General features: G+C 42.0%; 1 protein-coding gene across 1 annotated transcript in view; it reads right to left on the bottom strand.

The window, feature by feature from the left end:
- SYT6 (synaptotagmin 6) overlaps positions 1-22,185 on the bottom strand; it is an 889,964-nt gene that overhangs the window by 130,355 nt on the left and 737,424 nt on the right. Inside the window, exon 4 of the mRNA XM_086923295.1 lies at positions 1,445-1,565. Within this exon, the coding sequence (XP_086779421.1) occupies positions 1,445-1,565 (121 nt within the window). The remainder of the gene's footprint in view (positions 1-1,444; positions 1,566-22,185) is intronic.

The raw sequence follows: 22,185 nt of genomic DNA, 5'->3' as shown, positions 1-22,185 counted from the left end.
TTCAGTCAATAAATACTTAAAGAGCCATGTTGACAGTTTCTTCCTGAAAAGGAGGTTGCAGCAATAGCTCGTAACTCAAGTGGAAGCTTGTTCCATGCTGACGACCCTAAGAAAGAAAAGGACCTTCCCCCAACCCTGGTACAGCGGATACTGGGAATTCTGGCCAGGAGGGTGTTAGCTGATCGGGGTGTCTAAGCTAATCGTTGCCCTGAGATAGCCTGCGCCTGTATGGTAGAGAGCCCTGTGGACAAACAAGTGTTTTACATAAAATTCTCTTCTTTATTGGGAGCCAGTGAAGAGCGGGATCATGTGTGTTTTCAGAGGCAGGCCCAGAAGGGTGCAGGCCATTGCGTTCTGGAGCAACTGCAATCTATTAATAAGATACTCGAGGGCAGAGGGCAGAGTGTTGAGGGCAGAGTGTTGAGGGCAGAGTGTTGAGGGCAGAGGGTGGAGGGCAGAGGGTTGAGGGCAGAGGGTTGAGGGCAGAGGGTTGAGGGCAGAGGGTTGAGGGTTGAGGGCAGAGTGTTGATGGCAGAGGGCAGAGTGTTGAGGGCAGAGTGTTGAGGGAAGAGGGCAGAGTGTTGAGGGAAGAGGGCAGAGTGTTGAGGGCAGTAAGTGCGTTGGTTTGTAAACATATATATTTTGAATATTTTACAGTATCCGGTTTCCATCAAATTTGTCAGGGCCAAAGTGCAAATCTGTACATTTCCATTCAGGTGCTTGTTTGCTAATGCCTGGAACTCATTTTAGGTTTCACCTGTATAGCACGTGCACTGTGCTTGAGAAAACGATTGTGTTTAATATAAACCTACATTGGACTTATATCTTGCCTCACTCTCTCACTATATAATACTCACTCTTTCACTTTATACTACTCGCTCTCTAATACTCTTTACTAATAACTCTCTCCTACTCACTATCAACTACTCTCTCTACTACTTACTCTGTGTGTGGGTGCTAATGCAATAGGTCTCGCATATGCAAACGATTAAGCTATTGGCAATGTAAATGACAATGCTATTTATTTATGCTTTAAAAAAAAAAATCAAGAGCAATGCCAATAGCTCTACCTTTAATAATGCCGAGACCATTGCACTGTAAATGCTTGTTAAAGCACATGGGCCTTTTGGTACCGCAAGCACTTAACTGCTAAGTTAATAACTAAACATTCTGCAAAATAGGTCAACATTTTACATTCCAAAAACACAAGTTTAATACAAAGGTAAAGACAAGAGCTCCAAAATCCAATAAATGTGCAAGTAATCAAAATTATTTAACAAAATGTTCCAAAAACATCGGCCAGGGCCTTCCGTGCTCATGTTCCTGTTGTGTGTCCTCCAAGCCCCTCCTCCTTCCTCTCTCGCTGTCAAACACTGAAGATGGGAATAACATGGCGACCCTGAACAAACAGCCGTCTATCTTTACATGTAAGACTGACACATACCTGAATAGCCGGTGATGTCCATAGCTTTGAGGTTCCGGCATTTAATGACCGTGAGGGTGAGGCGCCCGGCCGTCGGCAGGTAACAAAGCGAAAACATGATCTCGCCTAGATCCACACTTTCCTAAAATAAAACAAAAAGGTTCAAGGTCAGAAACTTGTAAGTTTGGTGCCGAAGAAACTCAGCTTCTAGGCGCCAAAGATCATCACGACACCCACTCGCTCGATCGCAACCAGAGATTTGAATTGTACTTCTCTGTGCCTGCGTTTTACCCACGGTACCACTAGCACAACATCAAAAGGGTAGCAAGGATCTCTTTTTGACACACGTATTTATTTATTGTGTATTACCCTCAAGAGATTTGGAATACGTTAAAAGGCATTTTTTTGCGGTATTTATTTTGGCTTTGCATTTGACGGAAGTGCTTTGAGGCTTAGGGATTTTTCTCGAAATCGGTAAGATTCCCCTTCAGCACAGTCATAGTCCGTATAATTCCCCCTTAAAAAACATCATACCGTTTCCAAAGGGATTTCAGTTTTGACATAAGCTTCTCAGTTGGCATTTTAATTTCCACTCATCAGGCTTTTTACTCCTCGCATCACTGAGCAGCGGCCCTTCCAGTAATGTAGAAAGAGCACCGAATAGCAGCAAACTTAACCGACATCGACAGGGGAAGCAAGAAAACGACAGACGTAACCACGCCGGGAGAGCCGCAAAATGTCACCGGGGGGTTGCCTCGATTGCATGTAGTGCAACATAAACATTCGCATGTAGCCCTGCCACCCAATCTGTAAATCTAGAAAATGAATATTAAAACGTAATATATGTTGAAATAATGTACACGTCTAGACAAATCCAGGCCACTCCAAGTTTTTTTAATGTACAACTGTTGTCTTATGCAAGAAATTCCATCATCAATGGAATTTTGAAATTGCCTATAACTCTGGGGCAAAACATTAACATGCTCATCAGAGCGTGTTAACGCTGTTAATTTCCCGGGCAAAGGGCATAAACGCTTTTAAATGTCAGGCTGTGTGGAATACAGAGATTTGGTAGGGCAATCACATAACTCACAATTAACTCTTTTTTGGAAGGTGTAGAAATATTTTGAGACAAGGTGGGCAATTACCCAGGGGCCCCAGGTTCCCAAGGAAAATACATTTTCTCTCATTATTTACCCATCTCAGCCTAATTCATTATTCAATTTTGTTTAGCATCAGTGGTCTTGAATTAGCAGAAAATGGGTAACAAAATACAAATCTGCCATACTGGAGCCCCTAAATTAAGTCTTGCCCAGGGACCCAAAAATCCTTAAGCTGACTCCGCGGTATCACTCTACTTTGAATTATACTCACTCCTCTAAGCTGCCACATGCTTTCCATAGACCTGTTGACTCTCTCGCAATGCTGAAGCTTTTTACTAGAGGTATTTGAAATTCGCATAACTTGCTTTTGCATAATTGCATGAAATTTCAGAAACAAATAATTGAAATTATGTGTAAATAAATGAAATGCAAAATTAGCTTTGGCACTAGATTTTTGCCATGAATAGCGCATAGTTAAATGACATGGTGTAATAGCGTAATTTGGGGAAATTCGCGCAACAAACATAAAAAGAAGTTATGCAAGATTACTCTTGTGTAACGTAAATTTTGCCCGGGCCTTCTACTGACCCTCTAAAAATAGTTATATAAAGTGGTGTCAGCAGCCACAAATACCTGAATACATTATTCTTGCAGACTATATGGCGTGAGTGGCATGAAATCCAAAAGCATATGTAAGAAGCTGGTTCTGTATATGGTATGCCAATAGCTGGTTATACTGTGGACAGAGTCTAGGGGTTACCCAAAAGTGTACAGGGCTCAATGTAAAACCCAAAGTGCTCTATTAGTGGTAGTGTTGGCGAGCAATCTTAACCCTTAAATACAGGAATGTAAGACATTTATTGCACAATATTGACCAATAATGGACACATGACTCCAAAAGGAGATCCACACCAATTTTAGAAAAATAAGCTTTGTATGTATTTTACTTTAAGATCAAGATCTTCGCAATAAGGTAAACAAGTTTTTAACAAAAAATATGTGTTCACTTAAAAAAGTTGACAGTGCAATTTCTGAACAGTTTAATGTTCTCCTATGCAGAGAAACAATAATGTGGTTATACGGGTAAGTATCACACTTACAGTTCCAGTCTGCGGGACCAAATGTCAGCAAGGAGCAAGAGTTAGGTGAGTACCACAACTGTTCCACCAACATCACCTTCAGGGAGCCCAAACTTCACTTCTCTATCTTGACCCATTTGAAAGTTACAGATGTAAAATGTTACAGTGCAGCTCTAATGATAGCACATGGGACAGAAAGCCTTTCAATTGTGGAAAATGAAGTACACAGTATTTCACTATCAGGACATGTAAAACACACCAGTATCTGTCCTACCGTTCACATACACTGCACCCTGCTCAAGGGGGTACCTTGGTCCTATCTTAGAGGTGCCTCACATGTAAGGAAAGAAAAGGTTTGGGCCTGGCAAGTGCGCCCAACATGGCAGTTTAAAACTGCGTGCTTAGACACTACAGTGGTAGGTCTGAGATGCATTTACATTGGTCCTCATGTGGGTGGCACAACCAGTGTTGCAAGCCCACTAGTAGCATTTGATTTACAGGCCCTGACATACTCAGTGCACTTCACTAGTAGAGATTTACCAGTAAATTAAATATGCCGATCATGGATTACCAATCATAATCACAATTTACACAGAGAGCATATGCACTTTAGCATGGGTCAGTAGTGGTAAAGTGCCCAGAGTATTATAGCCAACAAAAACTGGATCAGAAAAATAAGAGGCAAAAGGTAAACCGTTTGGGGATAAACCTGCAAAAGGACCAGGCAGAATACATCCCCCAACAGCCAAAAGCCAGTGGAGACCAATCAACACCTTGATGGACTTCCCTGATTGAGGCAATAGAACATGGATACTTGGCCCACAAAAGAAGAAACACAATCCAGTTCAACGCCTTCCTGAACTCAGTTGGATCCCTTTGTCCATACTCTCAGGGCCCACTATGCTAACCCATGGGGAACCCTTCTCCTCACCGCTGGACCCCATCTGTGTAGAACCTAAACTTACTTTGCTCACAGATGTGTCCCAACAGGCAGACAGTACCCAGATGGCCAACACAGTAGTATGGCCCAGTTCACCCCTGGGGTGTGACTCCTTTCCTCGTCCCTGGGGCAACTCTGTCCACAGTGGCCACTGACAGCTGTCCATGCTGAAAGCCAGACCTCTCTGGCTTTCTAACACATGTGGTATCAGTGAGTGGTGGGTGGTAGCTCCAGGTGCCTGGCACCCTTTGTCCACTCTCTCTCCTGCCAGGTCAGAGATAGCATCCTGACACTAGCCTACCTGGAGCGGTACCCCCAGACTCTAGAATTGTCGGGGCACCTGTGGCAATTGTCCTGCACAATTCTCCCATTAATTCAAGGGTACAAATCCTGCAACTGGCCTTCTAAACCAGGGTCCATACCCTTATACTGGACCTGTGCCTGGGAAGCCAGGACTTCCAGGGAAGAACACCCCCTTGGGAAACAAACTACTCATGAGGTGTGCAAGAGTCTGCCAGGCGCAGGTCGTCATCCTCCTGTCCATCTGGCAATAAATGAAGAACCCCGCAGACCAGAAGTGGCCTCACCAGGGTATGTCCTGGGGTGCTCTGATCTCAGAGCTGGATATCCCTGACCCACATGTCCTTCCACTGGAGACTGTCTCCCCCTTAACCCTTTCTCTGGACTCCTGCACCCTCCCATTTGGAGTGGTGCTAACAGAATCCAGAACTGGTAGGACGCTTGTGACAGCCGCCACACCTGACTCTCTGGGATCCCACTCAGAGAATAGCCTCCCGTTACAGTCTAGGACCTAGCTGGTGCACACCCATAGAACCAAACAGGCTCCAGGGCTGGGTTTCAGGCACCATAGGACTGGGGCTACCCCCACTCACTCTACTCAAAAACAGGACACAGGATCCCTCAACCATCCCACTACACTGGGACCTATCTGGGTTACTACACACTTCCCCTACCTCACCTGATGGGGAAAACCTGAGCCACCTCCTTCAGGATCACTCCCAAAGCTTCTTCAGACGCTCTGGAATCCAACAAAAAGTACTGCCTCCAGTGCAAGCTCCCTGGGATCAGAGAACTCACACTCCACCAGGTGTTGGCATAGCTCTGGAAAACAGGGACTGAACATATGCTCTCCAACAATTGAGTCACACAGCCCCTTCACACGTGTTTACCAAACTATACTTTACCTCACCATCTAGTGCCTTGCAAAAGTACCCCACATCACCCTCCTGAGAATGGTGAGACAGTATCTGACTTTTTCTGCCACTCAACCCACACTCTTCTGGGGGTCTCCATACTCACATACCAGCGCTTCTACCATGGGAGAACCCATCTCCCTGCACCTCTCATCTAGAGTCAGTAGATTGTCCCTGCCACTACTAGAAATATAATCCCCTGTGCCAGTTCCCCAATCCACCCCAGGGACTCTGTGCAACACTGGAGCTTCCTCATAAACCTGAACCCCCTCTTGGATGTCAACCCCCTCCTTCAAGTCAGGCACCATATCCCTGGGTGTGTGTACTTCTCCCTCAGCACTAGATATCACATTTGTGCTGCCACCATCTAAGCTGGACTTATCCCTCAAGGCTCCCACCTCCAGCCCAGTCAAACACAGTTCTTGAGCAACACATGTTTACTTTTGCTTGGCTAAGACACTCATGGCCTCAAGCCTCTCAAGTCCCTCATCATGCTCTCTCATTCTCAGTTCATGCTCCAACAGCATAAACTTCTCTTCCGTGGCAAATTTCTGCTTCTTTAGATCCTTATCCTGTTCAAGCATTCTATTTTCTATTCTGAGCTTCTCAAGCTCCCATTCACATTTTGATAGCTTCAACTTTGGATCATTTCCCCTCTAGCTGTCCACCAGCTCTTCTGGGGATGCCCTCCTAGAGGATACATTGCTGCGAGGCCTGGAGGTCCCTCCCCCCACAGGCAGACACTGATGTTCAAAACCCCCTGACTGGTTTTCATCTCGAAGTTCCAGATTACCATCCTCAATCAACCCAGGTTGTTTGGCTATCTAAAAGGCCAACAACGCCTCCTGCACTTCCCCCTCCCAGGGGGAAGTCCTCATATGACAACCAATATCCCTGCAATCTCTTAAGTCACTCACAGTGTAGGAATACAACTTACCAATCTCAAATGCATTTTCTGGCACAATCACTGCTGGGTCACCCAGGTGAAATATGACTAACTTTCAAGGGGTGTCCTAAAAATCGAAAATCTTCAACACAGTCTTTGGTTGTGTACTGGTCTAAGTGCAGAGTTTGCAGTGCAACAATGAGTCAGGGTAGGGGAGTTGCACACCCAAAATAACCTCTGCTCACCTCCTTGGTGGCTTGGCAAAGCAGTCAGGCTTTTACCAGGGGCAATGTGTAAAGCATGTGCATAACACACACACACACACACACCAGTGACACACAACATACCACAAAAGAGACTCCACACAAGGTTATATAAAAACATCACTTGTATTTTATATCAATACATTAGACCATAATCACATCAGCACAATCAGTTTGCAAACCAGGCAAGTGTCTTAATCCTACTAGTTAGAGCATTACAATACACATTTTTAGTTTGGCCCTTGTCATGAAACTCACTTCTACTGCACACAATAGGCTGGTACGGCAACAAGAAAATGGATTATGCTGGATTCAGAAGCAGTAAACAAAGGACATAGATGAGATATGTTAAGCACAGCGTCCAGTGAAGGAAAATGCCAGGATTACCCTGTTTTCATCAACCATGTTGCTCAAGTTCCCCTAGAGCACAACGTTCCTATGCCTTGCTGTTTGTCGCCTGTTATCAGGCTTCCTGCCAGCTGCTCACCGTTAGTGCAGCCAAAACAGCAGATGAATGCCCCAGACAGAATAATCCAGAGGGAGAGGGGGCAGAACAACAACTGCTGCCCCGGTAGCTCTCCCGTGTCTCCAAAGCAGGAAGCGTGAGGCACCGCTCCTTCCAGCACAGTGTGGCACATCAGTCCCATGTGACTGGTGAGGAGAGGCTCCTGAGATTTGTGGAGCGCCCTGCGCTGGCTCGTAGCAGGAACTCTTCACAACGATGAAGTCTGACTGTGCTGGGTGGGCTACTGTTGACCCTGTGTGTGCTCCAGATTCCTGGGTGGTTTCCAGGAACTACGGGTGGCTGAGTTGGTTACCTGGCAATGCCAGGGACTCCTTCGCACTGGGTTGCTGATGAAGAGCTGCGCCTGTAAATAGAGATCTCTTTAGACCTCGGCTCGGCACACAGTGGGGTGGGGGCTCAGCCCACAGTTGGAAGAGCAAGCAAAATGCCCACAGTGGCTTGGGCTAGAAAGTGAAGCACACAGGAATTTCCAATCACAGAAGCACGAGGGAGCTTCCCAGCCAATGAAGCACTGGGAGGCTTTTCAGTAAATAAAGCACAAGGCAGTTATTAGCAAAGAAAAAGCACAATTGAAGACTTTAATGTCCCCGAGTCTTCCCAAACAGGAAGCAAGCACACACAAGCTCTTGGAGATTCTTCTCAAGCAGGATAACACAGCAGGGCAAAAAGAGTCAGTACTTTTCCTCCACCACAGACAGAAGCATCAACTACAGGCCAACCCACCCTTCACACAGAAAATGTGGCGCTCCTCACACAGCTCTTCTTCTTGGTCGGGTCCTCTTGTTTCCAGAAACAATCTATAGTCTTGAGGTTTAAGGTTCAATATATATACCCCATTTTCTCATTATCATCATTGTGGCAGTGTGTGCGAGCTCAGTACAAACCAGTTCTGTCCTCCCTGGTCCAGCATTACCACATGGGGTGGAGACAGCATTGTGCAAAGAAGTCAAAGCCTGTTCAGGTGGTAGTGAAATTCCTCACACCTCTCTAAATGCAGACCAGGTTTATTCAGCCTAGCGATGAGTCACTCAGGCAAGACAGGGCACACCTCAATCTGCTTTTTGACTGTCTAGAGTGAATGCACATCAACAGCTCCTGTCACTTCAAAACCATTTTATCATTTAGAGCAACACTTTAATGGTCACCAATATAAATGCCTACCATTCTCTTCAAGGATGGCATCCCATGCTAAATGTCAGGCACACTCTAGTACCTGCTTCCTAACCCCCTAATAAATGGGGAAACTTATTCTGCTCCAGTATTACATTTCCCTCAGCTGACAACTCCTCTAATATTGGAACATAAGTCTATTAGTCAACATCTCCATCTTCACTTCGGTCTCAATTTCTGCACATGCTCCATAATGCATCGCTAGTTCAAGGTATATTTTCTGGATGCCTCAAAATCTTAACACTTGACAGTCACTCTAAAAATCTCAATCTTGCCAACCATAGGTTGGTATCAAATCCCTGTGGTTGGGGAGATGTGTGGCAATTTATTTCAACATCATATTCACTAGAAAAGCTTTTCATGGATTACCAGTCTGGATTTTGCAATTGGTGTATAATTTAAACAGTCACCTTAGAAACCCTAGCTCTTGGCATATCGATACCCTAAATGACTGCATGGGCTTTAATGCCAGGGTTTTGAGTTGGTTTTCTGCCTTTCTTTCCACTAACACTAAGTGATAAATACAGAGAGTTAATCACAGGAAAATCTATATTGAGCTGTAGTATTCCTCATGCCTCAATCCTAGCCCCAGCACTTTTGAATCTGAAATTAAAGCAGAGATGTTTACTTGATAGTTGAAGACTCCAATGTCTCCATTCACCAATTTGCAGACAACACTGTGTTGTACGTAAAAATTATATCTGTTCTGTACATTCTTGCGCTCATATTCTGATGAACTCTACTATTGGATGTCTGAAAACGTCTATAGCCTCAACTCACAAAAAAAAGAATTCCTTCTCATCTCATCCAAACCCAAAATAAAACGTGACCCCCATTCTTTCAAATGTCTTGGCAAAGGAAAACGTCTTGCAATCAGTCTAGCCCTCAACTAAAGTTTGGAAATGTCACTTAGCTAGAACCACACTTCTGTGTCTACTTGCTCATGACGATGCAGCTACACTCATCATTAAAACAAAAATAATTTGATGATCACATCATGATAATTTTAAAACATCCACACTGGTTTTCCAGTTCAGCAAAAATTCAATTCAAATTTTGCTGCCTAACTCATGAAATCATGCACCCGAAGAAAACCCCTTATCTGACCAAGCTGCTCACCAGACTTGTAAAGCTGAAACTCTATACAACTGAAGTCCCTCACTTACAAACCTCTCGTGCAGAGAAACACTCCTCTCATACAGCAACTTGTGCTTCAAACTCTTTACCCCTGGACATTTGAACAAAAGCCAGCCTTATTACATTCAGGAAGCATTTAGAAACACTCTTCTTCCACCTCTATCCGAACTAAGACCGATTCCTTCTCAACCTTGTTCTACATACTCAAACACTTACCAAATGCAGATGTTTTGCTCAAAGTTATTTCTATCTACTTCAACGTGTTTTAAACAAGTTCTATGTAAAGCGCTGTAATGCCCCTGTGTGGTCTATATAAAACCTGTTAAAGACATATGTTCTCCACTGATGGACATTGATGACGGCCGCATAACTATTCTCTGTTAACTTAGCACTCATGCATGCCCATCACTTAGTATTTCAACAGCAACTACCTCTAACTCAACCACCAACTGGTAATCGTGACAGACCATTTGCTGCAAGCATTAAACTTTCCTGGTACATACTCGAATCTCAATATGTGCGTTTGTAGGTTCAACCAGCCATGGAGTATTTGCAGATGACTTGCATGTATCCACGGGTGCTAAAATATGCAATCACACTCTGTACGTTACACACCGTGCTACAAATGCTGCACAACCCTCTCCCTAACCATGATTTTTTTTAATTCTGCAACTGAAGGTTTTCCTTTTACCTTCTGTCAGGGTCAACGCTAGGGGTGGGGTAACACACATTTCTGTGTGGCATAATCACATGGAATTGCCCGAAAATTCCAGATGATTACACAGAATTATGAAAATAAATTATTCTGTATTTAGCACTATTTTCTTGCCTCAAAAATGCCCACTTGCGTCCAAATCGGATACTAAGGCGAGACAACTGGAAAAACGTTCCTTTGTTATTCCTTTTTCACGCAAGTTTCTCAACATTCCTTTCAAATCCTGTTTCATTAAGCAGCACTCAATTGAATTCTTATAGGCCTAGCTCACATTTTCAATCAAACCTTCAATGAATATTCCCATAGCTGTCCCAGTTTCTCTAAAAGCACCTTCTGGTAATGTGATAAAATACCACTCCTAACTTATTCTGATGCATATAAAAGTAATTCAGAAACGAGCTCTCCACCCCAACACTTACACTCCCTTTATAAAAACATACATTTTCACTTCAGCAGCCCTACCCTTTATAGATTTGGGGTTCTGCGGCTTAAAAAAACAAAACATTAGCTAAACATGACATTAAGAACCACATGACCACTAATCAGGCAACTCAACCGTCCCACATTTTCATCCCACGCTAGATCATCCATGATATCGGACTTTACTGCCTCGTAGCGCCAAAAATCTTAACTGCTTTCTTCTTTTGCCCATCAACTGTAAATACAATTAATGTAATTTCATCCCCAGGAGGCACCTCCCTTTCCAACTTTTACTTTGGCATTGCACCCCTACTCGTTATGCCTGGACCACCATTCCTGGATGGAAAATGTGTATTTTGCTTTCTTGGGCATAATGCAGCCACTCTGCACTCTGTCTATGCCTTTCTGAAAGCAGGGTGTGCCTTCAAAGATGTAATGTTGCCCCACAACTAAAGCACTCTAACCTAGCCCTTTCCTGTGAATTTCACCTTTAACCTCTTTCCTCACATACCTTCCCTAATACTTCACGCTTCTCTCCATCTGGTTTCACTTTCTCCCTAGCATCCACCTGGTGACCTCCTGAGGTAACCAACTGACGCACAGTAATATATAGTATATTTGAAACCACCAACAGCACTAAACTGCTGGATTCTTCCATTGATGATGTGTCCCATTAAGCAGTCCTTCAACTCCAGGTCCTGGAAATTTCTAAACATACTTTCAGAAGCTAATGCCCTCAGTAAAAAAAACAATCTCGTCAAGCAACATATTCCCTTCTCTATCCTTACCATAATTAAACGGTGCTCCAGTTTTGTAGTTATGTTTTAAAACGAATTCGACCCATCACCCTGCTTTCATGCTTTAAGAATGCATGCAGTCAGGTAATAGTGATTAACGAACAAGGCAGCTCCTCTATGGGCTAAATTCAGAATCATTTGAATAACTGATAGTGGCCTCAACATACACCATATTCTTATACTATAACCGTACATTTAAGACATTTTTTTGTTCGACCTAAAATCAAAGTTCTGTTTTGTTAGCAACCTTTCAGTCTCTTGAACCATAAACACACCTTTCAGTCTTTCCCTGGAGCTTGTGTGTGTATCAATGTGTGTTTTAAACACTATTAGCTGCTCTACAAGGCCTTTTGTGGTGTAGTTCCAACTATAAATAGCCTGGTGTTTCCCTATAGGAAAGATGCAGTTTTATTTTTGAGCTCTTAAGATATTTCAGGCTGTACTAAGAGAATAAAAATAGAAGCATCAACAATAGTCTGTGTTTGCATGAAACATCCATTAAAGACTTTAGTTTAGAGATGTATCTCTTCAGCAGGGCCCTCGTGAAAACAAAACGTGAAATTATTATTGCTTGGTTCTCCGGAACATGGCCAATTTATGTTCCCCTATACAGTCTAAAAAAGGAGGAGGCGTTAGAAAAATACACAAATCAATCCATACTTTCTGGAGGCTTCTTCTAAGCACGTCATCATGGCAAAATTCTACTAAACCCTTGTTGGCTGATCATCAATCTGGACACCTTTGTACTGAAAATAAACTTGAGTAGTATTATTGGTTCAGCCAGGAAAACGATTTTCCCTAAATTTCTCGCAAAATGGGTCTCTGTGAGTATCAGTTTTTAAGTCGTGTCTCAGCTTGCCCGCATTTAGAATGTTACTTTCCAGCTTCGCACAGCTGTGACACTATCATTCCCAACAATGTTTCCACTTCACTAGGATTTCAGTTATTTCTAAATGTGACACACAACCTGGTTGGGCTGGTGAAGTCTGCCCTGCAGTGATTCAAATATAGCTCCATAGGAAATACATAACTTTGGAGAAGCGGGTACCAGTGATGTGTGTGATCTTGTGGGATAAAGGAATAATCCTTAATAAAACTGTTCCTTAAAATAAGTGGTGCTGGTGACCTTTTCTTTTTACATCTCAGAATCCAGCATAGAGGTTGTAAGACTTTTCTGTTCTAAAACAGGGGATTAGCATAGAAAGCTGGTCTGGAACACCTTGTAAATCCCGGCTATAAACTAAACGCTAAAAAAACTCAGGTGGTTGCAAACTATAACCCAGTAGGAATAGTATCGGGTATATGTAAGAACGCTACCTATCTTGGTGTCAGGATATCGGCCAAGTTAGAAGACGTAATAACCCTCAATTATGACTTGCTTCTTAAAGAAACAGCGGCATCTTTAAAAAAATGGCACAAGATTCCATTAAGTCTTGTAGGTCGCCTTAACTTAATAAAAATGAAAATACTACCTAAAGTTCTTTACCTATATAGATCAATCCCTTTGCGTCTTAATACTGTTTTTTTTAAAAATCTCGATGGTATATGTAGTAGCTTTATTTGGGGCTATAAAAAGGTGCGAAGAGCTCTTAATCAGCTGAAACTCCCAATTGATAAAGGGGGTTTAAATTTCCCTGACTTCAGACTTTACTTTTTTTCCTCTTTTATTGGCCGTTTGCGGAGTTTACTATGTACTGAAAACCCTTTCTTTTATCATAAGTTTATGTTAGGTCAAGATAGTAATCAATTTCTTTCTAGAGTAAACGATCCTAACTATTTCAAAAGAGTTAAGTTTAAGACTGCTAGACACGCCGCCCAAATTTGGAAACAATTAATGGCACATGAGAACATTTATTTTTTTAATGCAGAATTAAGATTATGGGAAAACCCCGGATTACCTGGAATTTTTTCGGATGGGGCAAGAATAGCTTGGACAAGCCACGGTATAATCACACTGGGGGATATGTATGGCACTAACGGTTTTTTAGGATTTGAAGCACTAAAAAACATATATAAACTGAATGATGGAATGTACTTCAAGTATATGCAAATTCATGATTTTATCATTCACAAGATGAAAATGAGGGAAGTTCAACAATCAGACATTCTTAAATGTGTGTACTCAAAACGGACTAAGTCACTTATCAGTGAAGGTTATTATAACTTGAACAAAGATAAAAAAGATGATTGTGGTAAATTGGCTCTTAAATGGTCCGATCGACTGGGAGTTTACATTTCCGCCAAACAGATCTCTACTACACTCACTCAAATCAATAGAGTGGTGCATTCTTCTAACATTAGGCTTCAAGCATATCGTACGGTTTGTCAACTTTATTACACCCCAGAAAGGATTGCTAGCTGGACTCTAGAAAATCAGGCTAATGAGCGCACCAGGTGCTCTAAATGTTTATTAGAAGCTGCAAATATAGAGCATATGCTTTTTTCTTGTCCCGCTTTAACTAACTTTTGGAAAGGACTAGAAATGATACTTAATAAGAATTTGCTTGTTTTTCCACCATTATCTGCTCATCTGATTTTATTAGATATCCAGGATGTGAACAGTCCAAACAGGGACCTTATTTCAATTATTTTTGCTTGTGCCAGACTAACTATTGCCAGATCTTGGATATCGCCAGATCCTCCTCATACAATGGAGTGGTGGAGTCTAGTAAAGGAAATTTACACAATGGAGACTGCTCTGGCGAGACTAAGGGGTCCTAACTCTTTGAAGAAAAAAGAGAAAATCTGGATTCATTTATTTGGATAAGAATTGGGGAAGATGTTGGTTGGCTATCAGAGACATTTTTGCAAACTGAAAGATCATTGTTTTTTATGTTGTAAATGATGTGTTAACTGGTGTTACCTACTTCTGTTTGTACATATTGTGTTTCTCTTTACCTCTTGCAATATTAATAAAGAGATTTAAAGCAAAAAAAAGGAACACCTTGTAAATCCTAATTATAATATTCATTTTAAAAACAGCTTCAGTGAAAAAACAAAAAAGCAGTCTGTATGCAATGCCTCCATGAGATTAAGAATTTAATGTGCCATGAGTCAGTGTCCATAGGACAGTATCATGAATGCAAGAACATCATGGGTGGTGGAATGATACACCACAGGTACAGTTTATTTTCATGAGACTTTTCGATCAGGCCTATCTAGGAGGAATTAATTGTATTCTTGAGGATCTGCAGATGAACCATTCTACTTCTCCTATCAATACAAAACAGTATGAGCTCCTCGTTACTCTAGGAGAAAAGAAACACATCCAGCTAGAAAAAACAAGAATAAGGCCTGGAATTCTGGAGGACCTAACAGGATGTAACAATTTTCATTAAGCACATGTCAGCAACAGCAGGGACACTACACACAAGCTTCTCAAGAGGGGTATAACTATTAATTGGTGCAACGCAAGTAGTTGGTACTACTTCAGACACATCAACTCAACATCACAAGAAGAAACCTGCAGTCGCGACGCGAGCAATGGTTGCTTTTTGTTTTTTAGAACAAAGCTAAGGGTGGTGGGAAATTGGTACAGATTGTTACGGAATCAAGACGAGGGCCATCTGGTGAAAAGTGTTTTACACAAGATTACTCCTGCAACGCAATGCACTTTTCGAGAGGTCGAGTGGCAGGCGATCTCATAATTAGGCAATGCGGCCATAAGGGCTGCACATTTTAAAAGAATGTCCTTTTTGTCACACTGGATGGCATATTATATTCCCAAAGCCCTCCCTAGAATGTATCTAGAACTAGAGGATCTGTGCTTTCATTGCCAGCATCTGGGAGGAGGAGATTGGCTACATACTTTTTTTATCTGCTGGATGGAAGCACAGTTCTGGGAGAAAGTATTTGCTGCTCTAAGCATGGGCTTGAGGAGAAGAATTGAACCCGAGGACAGTGTGGCGCTCTTTTGCTTGTTAAAGCGGAGACAAAATTCACCAATGGTGTAAACATTTATTGCGACTGCCTCTCTAGTGGCATGAATCTTGATTTTGCAGAACTGGCAGACAACCAGAGTTCCAACATACCTAGAATGGGATAATGAAATGAATCGGACAAAGACAGTTGAAGAACCCTCTGCAAAAACGATTGGCGCGGTTAAGAGATTTACCACTTTATGGCAATATATGGATGGAATATAAACTAATACAGGGTAAGATGGTGTCAATTATTTTAGGAAACATTGTCTGTATGGAATGAGGATAGTCCATGTTAAATTGTTTTGGCACAATCGCACTTCATATTAAGAGCTGTTTGCTGCTAGTTGGGATGGAATATGGAATGGTGCATTTTATTACGGTTTCTAAGATTAATGATGTATTGCACTGTACTTAGGCACTGAAAGAAATATTTTGTATGCGAGTATTTTTGTATTATGGATACATTTTATTTTTTAATCCAGTTCCGTCCCAATATACTTTATCGATGTCTTAAACAGCACTGTTGATTAACGTGAATTAGCATTTGGTATTAGGGCCTTTTATTTACAACAAAGTTTTTAAAAGGAATCCAGGCACTTTATATATGTTTAAAATAGCATAGGATGATGTATTCTGAATGTTGTTCCAGCGCCCTGCACGTTAGTTTATGTCTACAAAATACCGGGGATTATAACAGCGAAATATCAATGGAATCCAATGTTTTATGATACATATTTTCGTTTATTGAAGGAAATATTGGCAATTAATTTTGTATGATATGATGGAATATCCTATGCATCCCCTTAAGACAATAAAAATAATAAAAAGTTGCAGTCAAGTGAGTTTTCAGGCATTGCTTCAGCAAAAGTACAGAGATCGCATATTTGCAAAATGACTAGTGCTGTACCAAAATCACAATTAGGCCAGGATTTGCAGGGAAAATGAACAATTATATATCCTATTCAAAAATATTTCCAAGATGATAGGTACGATGAACTCTCTAGGTCAACAGCAGCAGGATGAAAATAAGCAACAGAAAGTAGTGAGGAACCTAGTTGAACTCGATTTTTTAGCCAGAGTGGCATTGAAATCTCCAAGGGAAAGGCATGATGAAGCTTAACGTTTATGATGGGCACAAAGATCCAGTAATTTATCATTTGCCAAACTTTAATCTCAAACTGGTTGAGGTATCCTGATGTAGACCATGACCCCGTTCAAAAATCACAACATATTTGGATGTTAAGAATGTAAAATGCTATTTCTTAAAAATAAGGCTCGTATGCTTTTAAAACCCAGATGATTACATTATTTTATAAAAGTGTTGACATTGTTTGAAATCATTTTAACCACATGCCTTACTGGTTTACTGTTGGAGGAAAAAAGGCAAGAAAATAATCTGGTAGCTGCATAATTGGCACTACAGGTGGAACCATGAAGCTGCGAGTGCTGATATACATTTGACAACGTCCGGATTTGGTAGTACACTCTATTCAAGACTACCAGAGTTATATAAATCACATGATACGTATATGACATCCGAAAGGACCTGTAAAAACTGTACTTTAAAGAAATTAAGACAAACAGTTTAGGGAAGCCAAGGTTATAGTTAAAAGAAAGATGACTCACGCAAAGCACAGCAGATATAAAGAGCTGAAGGGACATATAATCGAGGTATTATTCGAACTGTAAAAATAGCAACCATAAAGTGCCTAACTTCAATTCATTAAGCACTGAACAGGCAGTGGAAACGAATATTCCACGTAGCTGCCATAGAAATACAATTGTAATTTAGATTATTAGAAAGAATAAAATACCTAGAACTCTAGTACATCAGGACATTCACAATACCTTGGATAGCCATGACATCAGGCGGGATTAACTTTAGGCAGGTTAATTTTAGCTTATAGTTCGTGGTCTCATCCTCCATGGTGTCGTGTCAAGAACACCCCCTTCACCACTGACAGGTATGATGATACAGTCTGATACTGCACTGCTACAGCCATCAGCAGTTATATGCATTATACACACATTTGTCAGCTATCCCGCCCATACTGTTTATGCTAAATATTCGGTGGGGCCTTAACAGTATCTATGGTCTTGTTCATTTTCTCATGCCCCTTTGCACGCAGAGAATTAGATTTGGCAGGTTCTATATTTGTATTCCCGTTTGTCTAGAGCCAGCTTTGTTGATCATCTTTTCAGCAGCTTGAGTGGTTGTAGGTTATGTGCATCTGGCTAAGCCGTGGGTGTATTCCAGTCCTGATCATTTATGAGGTGCCTTCCTCAACCTATGATGGTCGCCACTGCCATGTCTATGACGGGAGACGACCTTTAATACGCGGGAGTTTCACTGCGGTAGGTTTACTACGCGGGTTTTACATCGCAAGTCGTTTCAACGACTTGCGCTGGAGGGCGCTACAAGCTAAGGAATAGTACGATTTACTTTCCAACACTTTCCCTACTTAGACTGGTGTTGGAATAGTAAATCGTACTGTCCCCAAGTCCAGCGCCCTCCAGCGCAAGTCTTTGAAACGACTTGCGTTGTAAAACCCGTGTTGTAAGATACCGCGATCAACATGATCACGTTGTATCATCATATATTCGTCTGACACAGTGGCGAGCGAGTTGAAAACCTTCCATTATGCTTCAATAATATTGGTTTAGCGGGGTTTCCTGTTATGAAGGATGGATGTCCTGTTAAAATATCTGGTTTGTGGGGTCATTGGAGGACATGAAAAGTGACGGGGCAAATGGGAGCTGTGACTCTCTGAGGAGACCAGTGGAAGGAAAATAAATAAGGAATTCGGAGCTAATATTAAGTAACTTATGGCCAGATGCATCAAGCATTTTTGGAGTCGCAAACGGTGCGATTCCTTAAAATCGGCCGTTTGCGACTCCAAAAATGCTTTTTGATATGCTTCATTAGTTTTTGTTAAAATTCGCTAATTTTGCGAATTTCTTTAATGCGATTGCATTTAAGTAATCGCAATTGTGCGATTCCTTAAATGGAATGCATCATTGTTAAAAAATTAGCGAATTTTAAAATTGCAAGTGCAAATTACCACGAGTTTGAACCTCGTGGTAATTTGCAAAATTGTTTAAAAAAGCACAAAAATGCATTTTTTAAACTGTTAAGTTACAGACACACATGTCCTTAGGACATGTGTGTATGTAACTTACATGTAAAAGTGCATTTCATGGGTGCAGGGGGGGTCCTTTGGACCCCCCTCTCCACCTTTGAAATGCTTTGTTGAATTCCGATTTTCAAATTGCGAATTCGCAATTCCCATTCATTCCTATAGGCATTTCAGCCCCTAGGAATGAATGGGAATTGCGAATTCGCTATTTGAAACTCGCAATTTTATTGCGATTCGGTAAAAATTGCGATTTTTACCGAATCTCAAAAAAATTGCGAAATAAATGATGCATTGCCATTTGCGATTCCTTATTTGCGATTCCTTATTTTTCGCAAATAAGGAATCGCAAATGACAACGTTGATGCATCTACCCGTTAATCTAGTGATCTATTGGAACAAGTGAGGGTGGGACAGGGGAAGTATCTTGAACAGCTGCTAATGGGAAGGAAGAGGAAGGTTTTTTTAATTTCCAGTGACAACTTATGCATAATAATTTCATTTCAGCTTTTTACTCGAGCTTGTGTGTGTTTATGAAGCATAAATCTAGCTCTTAGAAGCAAAATATAAACACTAGTGGGCACCACAAAGTTTAGACTGCAGGACGTTAAGCAAAACAGTTTGTTGAAGGTTCCTACGAGGCAGTAGTTGATGAGATAGCGTGGTGGAGCGTTACTCTAGTTTACTTTAAATCATTAGGTGGTGAGGCAGCTCAGTGGGTAGCATGCCTGCTACAGAGCTGTATGTGAAATTCAGTGGCCTTAGGTTTAATGCCCACGCTGGGCACTGTTGTCAAGCAAAGCACCAGTGGAATTCTGTAACTTAAGAAACCATTTTGTGAATGATTTTTTTATGCCCTAACGAATGAATGTCCGAGGTGTCTTCCCTTAGTGTGGCATGAGCCTACCAAGTACATACTGTACCTATTCTTTCCATGGGGTTGGCAGCACTACAAACAATGACAAAGAAAGGACAATACACAGAAAGTGCAATTTAGGGCTTTAATATAAAGGGTGAATGACATAAAATAAAATAAATGTGTAAATTTAATCAACCAGGATAGGAAGGAAAACAAAGAGTTGGGGACTAATCGTCAGCCTTCATACATATGGCTGGGAACAATGTCTAACTGTGACGACCTTTAAAGATTGACAAACTCAGGAGTGTTGTCTGTAGTATTCTAGTGCATGTAGGCAGTATTTGTGCATAACACCATTCTTGAAGGCGCAGTACATTTACTGCGTATGTGTTTAATATTTAATATTTATACCGTAAACCTGATCTTCAGACAGAAAAGAAAGCAGCCCACGTACGTTTTACACCGGAATCCCGCTGCTTCAGCGCTCAAACTCCTGACTGCAGTTTGTCTTTGTTCACATCAGGCACTGATGCAAGTACTTGGACAAACTGTCTGCGTATAATGGCGTCTTGCTGCCTGTAAACTATCGAAATGCTGCAAAAACACAGAAAAACAGTCTGGACGCTCTCTTTCTTGTTTGACGGTGTAATTTCAGAAACAAATAAACGACTCAAATGGCGAATGCAGGGCACCTCTGACACATCTGCAAAGAAGACAATTTGGACCCTGATCCTAAATTTGTGCGGGGCTGTGCTTGAACAATTAGGACAGACCAGATTGTTTCGCCAATGCTTATGTTTGAGTTGTGTGTAATCTATCACTCGAGAAACTTTCTCGTAAATGCACATGTGGCTGTTCGCTGCGTCATATTAACTGCTTCTGAGCTCGCACGTGTTTCCATTAAAATAGCTCTCCTGGGGCGACATTAAAATCGCGAACCCAGAACACGTGTACATAGTTAAGTGAATATGTTCCACATTCGTGGTATTCATTGGGAGACGAAGTTCTAATCTAGTATTGGTAACTGCCGGCTAATTATTTCTAAAGAAAGGAGCTCACTGCACGCACAATTAGTTCATCCATAAAAGTCGGTGGGGTGCAACAGATGGGAGGTTCAAATTGAGGCTTAAACACATCGCTGTTGACAAAGACATGAGATTCTTTTTAAGCAGGGCACTGGGTTCTTAATATTGGAATATATTTCCCGTCTTTTCTGTTCTGTTGCATGCAGGAGGAGGTGGTCTGGGAACAAGGCAGTGCTGTTCTGTGAATTGTATTGTTGCAATTATTTTGGGTTACTGGTTGAGGGGATAAACCCTACTAAAGCAGTAACTGCTATTCCTATCAGGGTGTTGTAACACAACTAAAACTCAAATCAATCTGTGCTTAACCCTCTAGTAGCTTGGCAAAAAAACTAGTCGTACTTAATTTAGGGGCAATTCATAAAGTCATTATGCAGCAATTCAAACAGTAATCAAGTGTGAAAACAAAAGCATAAGAGAAATCCCACACCAATTTAGAAATATTGAGCACAATTTAATATGGCCTTATAGCCTGCCGTAGAGGGCTATACCGGCTATTAAAGGCCCTCTGCAGCGTGGCTCGGGCCTTTAACAAGGGAGAGGGACTTTAATAGCCGGTATAGCTCAGCTACAAAGGGCTATAAGGCTATTAGAACATTCTGCCACTAGAGGGCAGAATGTTCTAACAAAAAAGAACAAAGCCTTATGGGAGCGTGAGGGGATTGGAATCCCCTCAGGCTCCCTGAAGTCTTTGTTCGCAGCCAGAGCTGTGAACAAAGAAGCATTGGAATGTTGGAGCTCCAGGCTTATACCAGCCATTATAAGCCCGGAGCACTCCATTGTTTTCAATGGAACTCCCAACATCCCAATGTTCTAATACATTATGTGACACCGAAATAACAAAAATCCAATAAATAGAACAGAAGATAAGCACATTTGAAAGATTTAGGTAAAACAGTGCTTAAAAGCGTAAAGCGCCAACTGAGGTTATCTGGTCACTGGCACAAAGTCACAAGTTCAGACCAACCATGGAGCAGCGCAAGCCAGAAACAGGGATCAAGTTAGTATGGCTGATAAATGTACCTTAAATCTTGGTTGCGGAGCATTGAGTGCATGTGGAGGCGGTCCCATGAAAGATTACGAGGTCGGCATAGAAAATGCGTCTTGCAGCTGCGGTCCCGATGAGTTGTGAGTGCTGCACTGTTTCGGTTTTGATGAGGTGCTTTCAAATAAATGCGGTTCTGGTAGAGACCACAGCCAGGTTGTCAGACCAACTTTTGCCCCCCTCCCAAAGTTCCAGGACAGGGGGGGGGCACCACTTTGGTGGTTAGGACTCACAGCAGACAGGGGTCACAATGGTTGGGGCCTTTTCTGTCCCTAAGGCTCTGGTCATGAGGCAAGCCAACTAGCCCTTGGACTCACTCTGGTGATACTGGGTTCCAGTTGCAGGTTCAATTCTCCTCACACAGGCAGCAGAACAGCAGGGTAGCAGGGCAGTCTTTCTTGCAGCAGTACAACAGTCCTTCTTCAGAGTTTTCCACAGGTCCAGAAGTGTACTGAAGAGTTGGGTTTCA

This window comes from Lissotriton vulgaris, chromosome 5, assembly GCF_964263255.1.
Source record: "Lissotriton vulgaris chromosome 5, aLisVul1.2, whole genome shotgun sequence".
In the NCBI taxonomy this organism is placed as follows: Eukaryota; Metazoa; Chordata; class Amphibia; order Caudata; family Salamandridae; genus Lissotriton; species Lissotriton vulgaris.
The sequence above is the reverse complement of the archived record's forward strand: the minus strand, read 5'-3'. Positions and strand labels throughout refer to the sequence as shown.